The following is a 7,515-nucleotide window of genomic DNA, read 5'->3' as shown; positions in this document are numbered from 1 at the left end:
GTACCGGTGAGTGAGGGAGTGAGGGTGCTCCCGTGTCTGCCTGGCCTCTGTGACCCCACACTGGGGCCCATGGATCCCGGGAACCTGAAACGGAAGTTTCCCCGGTCTGCTGCTTGAGGGACTCTGCTGCTGATTTCTGCTGCTTGCTGGCCCAGAGAAGCTGCTGTTGTACTCACTCCCTGTTCACAATAGTGCTGTGGCCACCTTGACCCCCTTCTGAACAATAAAGACTAAAGAATCCATCCCATGATGGATGAGAGGACAAGTTTCATCATACTGACTGTATGAAACCTCACCTACCTGTAATTCGGGGCTCAGCCTTTTGAGACTGATCCCACTAAGCCTGCCATGTGACAGCTAAATTTCTTTCTCTACCTGAGTGCTGTATGATTTCTCTGGGAAATTGCCACAACAAATCCTCTCCTCTAACAAACTGCCAGAAAAGCAATAGGTTCAGAGACTGGGTGATTTTTGTATTATGCACAAAATAGGTTTGCTGTAAAATTTCCAAACAACACAAGGACTCTGACATTTACTCAAACCCAGCTTCCATTACTGATTTCACAAATTTGTTTCCACTATTGACTTGCCCCATTTGTTGTGGTTATACAGTAATTTAAATCTAAGATAACAGGTGGTTTTTATTCTTAATATTTTGTGATGCACTTTTAAAAAATACAAATTGTTTCCCAAACCACACCCAAAGAATTTAGTAAAGCCTTCATATAACTGACAGTCAGTATATATTCGAATGTACTTTGTTGTCTGTAGTTTGTCCTGCAGGTGATTTGTTCAACAAGTTCCAAAGCAAACACATTCCATTTGGTTTGTTATTGTTATTAATCTCATTTAATATATTTTCCTTGTATGCCCCTATTTTAGTAATATCATCTATGTCTTGCTACCACACTAGTAACTGGGAACCCTGAGGGGAAAACCAGTCCTGTCCTCTGAGAGTCCCCAGCCATGAATAATAAATGTTGACAGTCATGATCAAGGTCTCCTACAAACACACTGCCCCTGGCAAATGTCAAATTGGTGATACTGATTTTTCTAGGCTGGGAGCTAATGTCATCCCAACTAACCCTACAGAAACTGACATCGTAGGAACCACCATTTACCACATGTAGAAGCTTAATATATTGTCATTTTCAACCTCAAGTGTTTATCATTGATATGAGGTTGGTGATTGTTATTACTGGCAATAAAACCCCTTAAAAACAAGAACACCTTCCTATTTCAGCATCATTATCATCAAGGAGAAACAGCCAGCCACTCCAGGCAGAGACAAGACATCCCCAGCCTCTGTCACTCGTTACTCGCAACTGAGTAGGTGCTGAGAGGTGCCATGTTGTCCCTGATGACAGATGGGAATCTGAGCAGAGAAGTTGATGACTTGCTCGTGGTGTCACTGTCCCGGGGAGAGGAGCCCGGGCTCGCGCTCCCCTCTGCTCGCAGGCAGGCCTCTGCCGCATCTCTGTGCCCTCACACGGGATCTGGCAGCCACCGGGGCTCGTGAATCTGTGCAGAGTGAGTCAGGGTCTACCTCTCCTCCTCCTTCCAGAGCTCACCTCCCCACGGCCGGCTCCTACCACTGGCCCAACACGGGTCTCCACTTTGTGGTGAGAAGGGCAGTGACCGTCGAGATTGAATTCTGTGCCTGGGACCCATTCCTGGACACGATTGTCCCCCGGGACACCTGGATGGTGGCAGGACCGCTGTTTGACATCAAGGCGGACCCAGGAGCTGTGGCGGCTGTGTACCTGCCTCACTTCGTGTCCCTCCAAGGTAGGCAGAGGGAGGGTGGAGGTCGCTGATGGGGGTGCAAAGGGCCTGTTAGGGGCTTCTGATGGGGATGCCCTGGGGAAGCAGCTGGTGGCTTCCTTTGAGGGGTAAGAGAGAGTGATGAGAATGGAGACAGACTTTTCCTCATTTCGCTCTGCTCTGGCCCATCTTTGTTGAAACGTTTTTTCTCCCAGCACCACAATTATTAGGAAAATTTTCCTGAATATAATTAGTCTCCACAATAAAAATAATATCAAGTATTGTCTTTACATAGATGTGTCAGTCAGGCTACCATGGGAATTAGATGATGCACTCAGTTAAGATTTTTAGAGTCTTCAGAGATAACACTACATGCAAAGTGAGGCTACCCCAGCTAACAAGCAATATTAGGGTTCCTAGGGACTAGCAGTCAATGGAAAGTCATTACTATCCCCTCAGGCTGTGAGAAAAAACATGTCACCAGATTACAGTTGAGGTCTGGAGCCAAAAAGAGGAGCTCACAAGTAGAAGCACTTACAGAGTAGCATAGTTATCCCAACTTCTTCCACCTTAAAGACTTCTAACAGGTACAATTCCAAGAAGTATATGCTCAGAGTATATGCTCAGTAAACAAGATGTTGCAAGTAGAACCAGTGGAAACTCTAGGGACTACAGTCAGTCCCATAAAGATTTTAAACATTGAAATTCTTGGAAACATGGCACATAATAAATATATTAAGTGCTTAAAGAAATGGCTTTTAAAATATGAGCAAGAAGTAATATACCACTGAAAATTGATTCATGAATTTTTTAAACAAACTAAATTGACAGAAAATTTGATAAAGCATAAGATAGGAAATAAAATATTGTGAACAGCATCATAAAAATAGCTAGCATACTGAATAGGAATTCCAGAGAGTTTTAAAGAAAAGTGGCTATGTAATACTCAAGGAAGTTTCTAGAGTTGCCAAAATATATGAGTTGGTAGAATGAGAAAATAAAAAACAAGTGTGAGAGAGAGAGAGAGAGATCACTAATAAAACCATTACACTGAAACTAAAGAATACCAAATCTAAGGAAACCTTCGTGACAGCCAGAGAATATCTATCTGGTACTTCAGTTGCACTGACAGCTGATTTTTAAATAGCAACAATGCAAGGCTGAAGACAGTGAAATATCATCATTCTGCTAAAAAAGAAATAGCCATCAAGATTAGAGGCAGAATTTACATTTGAAAAAGGAGGCAAAATAGACATTTTAAAACAAGACATCTTTAGCAAATGAACCCTAACTGAAGAAAATTCTAAAGAATGTTCTCAGGCAAAAGGAGAAGAGCCCACAGGGAAGGAAAGAGCTGCAAGACAGAATCACTAGCAAAGACTCTCAGATATATATGGGTAAATATAGCAAAATGTTGACTGGATAAAGCAACACTAATAATGCTTGACATATGGAGATTTAAAAGAATAACAGAGGTCCCTCCCTGATGAGCAACAGGTTAAAGCACAGCACTATGAAGCTGTCTGGCAGCCACTGAGCAAAGTTCGATCCCCAGCCAGGGAGTTGACCTACATGGGGCAGCAGATCTCTCCTGTCCCACCCACTACTCCCCTCAGTAGTGTATTTTTGTAAACTGCCTGTTCTGCTCCCCACTCTGTCCTGCTGAATCCTCTCACCCCTAGTACCTCTGGCCTGTACCCCAGTTCTTGTATGCATAAATAAATTTAAAAATTTTTTAAAGATTGGGAAAAATTAAAATGCCAATGAGAGCTCTCTCTGTGACATCTCATGCTCACCTAGTGAGAATTCCTGCAATCAAACCATTCTGCTTGATTTAGGCAGAAAAGAACATATAGGATGATTATTAGCTGGTCTGCAACTTAACAAAAGATTAGACAACAAGCTTTCAGTGGAAGCCTGTGGCCTTGGTGGTACGAAAGAGTGGTGAGAAGTCAAGAATATGGGCAAGGTCATTATAAGAAACATATTCAGAGTTCTCTACTGAAGAAACAGCTCTGCAGGAGCTGTCCTCCCGTGGGGGTCACAAACTCCTGACTCCACTGATGCTGCCAAAACCACCTCTGCCTTCTGATCCTCACTTCACCCCTCAAAGTCCTGGTTAGGAGCATCCACTTATCAAGGAGTCATGTACCTGCATCACACATGCAAGGAGGTCAGCTTCCCAGGGGGAGAGGCAACTCCTTTCCTGCCAGGAACCACAAAATGGCAAAGGGCAAACGAGGGGTTCTTTCCCCAAAAAAGGAGTTTGAAAAGTGGCTTTGAGTGGTTACCAAACACTTCACAAATGTACACAGCCTGGGTTGTTCCATTTCCAGAGTGTCCTCATGTCCTTGTTCTGCCTGTCAGGAGTGAAACCTAGAAGCATCACACAGAATCCCCATGACACAGACTGCCCCAGCACATGTCACCAGGGACCGGATCTCCTTCAGCATTCTCAGTAACTTTTATCCCAGGCGTGACTGTCTCTCCAGGGATTTCTTGTGCTGCTCTACCCGGAATGGGCTTGCGCTCAGCTCCCAAAGACCCCAGTTCCAGGCAAGCTGCCTCCCTGATGGCCCACACAGAGGCCTGCATGCTGGGACACCCTCCTTGCCAAGCCTGCATCAGGAAGGGCAGCAATCCTCACCTCTCACATCCTTGCCTTGACAGGTAACCACGTGGACCCCTCCCAGTTCCACGTGGCCCACTTCAAAGAGGATGGGATGCTGCTGGAGGAGCCAGCCAGGGTGGAGGCGTGTTACACAGTCCTGGAGAACCCCAGCTTCTCCCCCATGGGAGTCCTACTGAGAATATTCCCAGTTACCAGGAAAATCATTCCCATCATCTCCACCGTGATGCTCTACCATCACCTCCGTCCTAGCGAAATCAACTTCCACCTCTACCTGGTCCCCAATGACTGCTCCATTCAGAAGGTGAGACTCAGACCAGAAGGGCCAGGTCATGCTGCTGACTCCAGGGCTCCCAGAGAGCACCTACATTGGGCCCACCGGGTATAAGAGTGGGTCACTCACAAGTAGGAGCCTGGAATGGGTGGGTCATCCTGCTCAGCCATGCACTGGTGTCTTGACCCTTAAGGTCTTCCCAGATGGGGTTGGTGCTCCATCCCTGAACTCTGGGCAACCCTTCTGGGTGTCATAAGATGGGAGGACTCTGTGCCCAGAGCTGTCACCTTGCCCAACTCTCTCCCTTCTCCACAATGACCTGACTCCATAAACACAGCAGAGTGTGGGTTCCCTGTGTGCAGGGATGGGGTGTGGAAGGCAGGGTGGGATAGACACTCCACCCACACACAGAAGCATCTGCTCTTATCTTCAGACCATATGCAGAACAATGAGAAGAGTCTCTGAGCCGGAAGCCCCTCCTCCCTTGACCATTGTTCTGTTTTCCCCTTAGGCCATAGATGATAAAGAAAAGAAGTTCCAATTTGTGCAAATACACAAGCCACCCCCACAGGCCCCACTCTATGTGGGCTCCCTCTTCACCGTGTCTGGCTCAGAGGAGATGGAGATCATCCCCCAGGTGAGGGCCCACCTTCCCCACTCACTAAGAGCAGAGGTCATGCTGGGAAACACCTATAGGGAAGGTCGCAGAGTTCCCCAGGGACACTGTGCTTTGGGGTTAGGCTGATAGTGAGTGGGATGTGGAGGGGAATTTGGGGGATATTGAGGGAGAAGAAAGTCATGGTAGGAGTACACATGAAAGGACAGAGTCAACACTGGGGTCTAACCGAATCACTGGGAGGTTACGGGCTATAGGGGAACACTGCCCTCAGCAGTCAGGTCCAAGAAACTAGCTATGTCTAAGCCCTGTTTAGCACTTGTTGCCAGAAGAGGACATGGAGCATGGGGAGCCATGGGGCCGCCAAGGTCAAGAGTGTCAGAAAGAAAGAATTACAAGGTTTGGCCTATTTTTGAGAAGTTGCACTGGCGTCTCAGAGGCAGAGGCAGCGCGGTGACTGGAGCCTCCGCCCACGGTCGGCAGGGCAGGCACAGCAGAGATAAAGCTGTGACCGCCTCAAAGACAGTCACGTGACGTGGAGGGCTGCTGTCCGCAGGTGAGGCCTGTGTCTGCTCAGCTGGTCATGAGCGCAGGTGATATTTGGATGCTCAGCTGTGTCAGCAGCTCCCAGCCGGGAGGCCTGGCCCAGCTGACAAAACAGGCCCGGTGCCGCTGTGCTGTGGTGGACAAGGAGGCTCCATGGCCCAGACAGGCCAGTCTCTGCCCGCGAGCACCTGACACCCTGCGGTGACCCATGGAAACGACAAAAGAGAAAATGGCCAAGTCTGATGAAAGGACAGCACAACACGTCACACTGGACCACGTCTACGGGATACTCGGGGAGGGTTGCATTTGAGACTGGAGGCTAACAGAGGTTCGGGCCCTCAGACAGCGTTAGCAGAGCCATCCTGGTGCCCAGGGGTAGAGGTGGGAGGAAGATGAGCCCACAGGTGACAAAAAGGCCACCAAGTGTCGTGAGTGACAGGGAGACAAGGGGCGCAGGTGCCCAGCACCCACCTCTGTGGGCCCTGACGTGTCTTGTGTGAGGGTCTCAGGAAAGACAAGCTCTTGCAGGATCGCAAGCAAGGACACACAGCCCCTCATCAAAATGACCCTGGATGTTAGGAAGTGGTGGGCTCAGGAGGGCAGAGCAGACGCTGAGGCAGTAGAAAGGGGTCTGAGGCTGCGGCAGGAGGTGCTGGGCTCTAAGCAGGAGAGAGCCGTGAGGCGCAGAAAGGCCATGGACGCGGTGCAGGTGCTGGAGAAGAGCTAACAGGACGTGAGTCAGCAGATCAAGGAAGACACTAAGGGTGAAGCCTGGGAGCGGGATGTGAGCGACTGGGGTGCTGAGGCCACGTGCTGTGTCTGAGGCTAAGTGGGAAAGAGCCTGTGGAGGAAAGAGCTGGGCAGCAGAGTCCAGGCTAGACCATGATGAGGAGAGGGGTGAATGCAAATTTTCTGTCGATGGGTAGTGGGTCAAGATGCAAATTCATCCCAAAGATATGTTTTGGATTGCTGAGGGAGAGAGGGTGAATAAGATGGAGGAAGAGAAATTTGGAAAAGATCAAGAGACAAGAATCTAATCTAGGAGATGTGGTCACACAGTGGACGGTGAGTCCTGACTCATGCATGGATCACCCTGCTATTTTATCATCCTTCAGAGTCAGGACTGGTGGAAATGGGGAACAGGGCAGAGTCTGAGGCTGGGAACTCATTTCGAGACATGTCACCTGAGTGTCCCTAGGGCCTGTGAGAGCTCAGGAGGTGTCAGAGTGACACCCCTGCAGGTGAGCAGTGACTTCTCACACAGTGACTCTTTCTTTGCTCAGGAGCTGGAGCTCTGCTATCGGAGCCCCGGGAAGGCCCAACTCTTCAGTGAGATCTCTGCTACGCAGTCGGAGTCAGGGATCCGGCTACAAATAGAGAACATGAAAGAAGAGACTGTGGTGTGGAAGGCCTTGGTGAGACCAGGTAAATCAAGACAACTGCAGACATTTCTGAGACCCTCCAGCCTTACCACAGATTCTATCACAGTTTCTCAGTACCTTGTATCGGAGTCTCAGACTGTCAGAGGGGGTGAGAGACTGGGGATCAAGTGGACTTGGAACCCCGCTGTCACGATGTCTCTCTGTCCTCAGGAGACCTCAGACCAGCCGCCGCACCGGTTCCTGCAGCCCGGACAGGTCAGTAGCAGCCGAGAGACACAGGAGCCAGGGCAGCTCTGGGCGCCAC

The 7,515-nt window shown here is 49.0% G+C and overlaps 1 protein-coding gene across 1 annotated transcript in view; it reads left to right on the top strand.

Moving 5' to 3' along the window:
• LOC105853178 (NACHT, LRR and PYD domains-containing protein 1-like) overlaps positions 1-7,474 on the top strand; it is a 43,568-nt gene extending 36,094 nt beyond the window's left edge. The window contains exons 4-8 of the mRNA XM_012726090.1: positions 1,565-1,788; positions 4,435-4,697; positions 5,179-5,304; positions 7,113-7,254; positions 7,422-7,474. Coding sequence (XP_012581544.1) covers positions 1,565-1,788; positions 4,435-4,697; positions 5,179-5,304; positions 7,113-7,254; positions 7,422-7,474 — 808 coding nt within the window. The remainder of the gene's footprint in view (positions 1-1,564; positions 1,789-4,434; positions 4,698-5,178; positions 5,305-7,112; positions 7,255-7,421) is intronic.
• Positions 7,475-7,515: the final 41 nt, after the last annotated feature.

The sequence above is a fragment of the Condylura cristata genome, unplaced genomic scaffold (genome assembly GCF_000260355.1).
Source record: "Condylura cristata isolate star-nosed mole 26May11 unplaced genomic scaffold, ConCri1.0 scaffold00017, whole genome shotgun sequence".
In the NCBI taxonomy this organism is placed as follows: domain Eukaryota; kingdom Metazoa; phylum Chordata; class Mammalia; order Eulipotyphla; family Talpidae; genus Condylura; species Condylura cristata.
The sequence above is the reverse complement of the archived record's forward strand: the minus strand, read 5'-3'. Positions and strand labels throughout refer to the sequence as shown.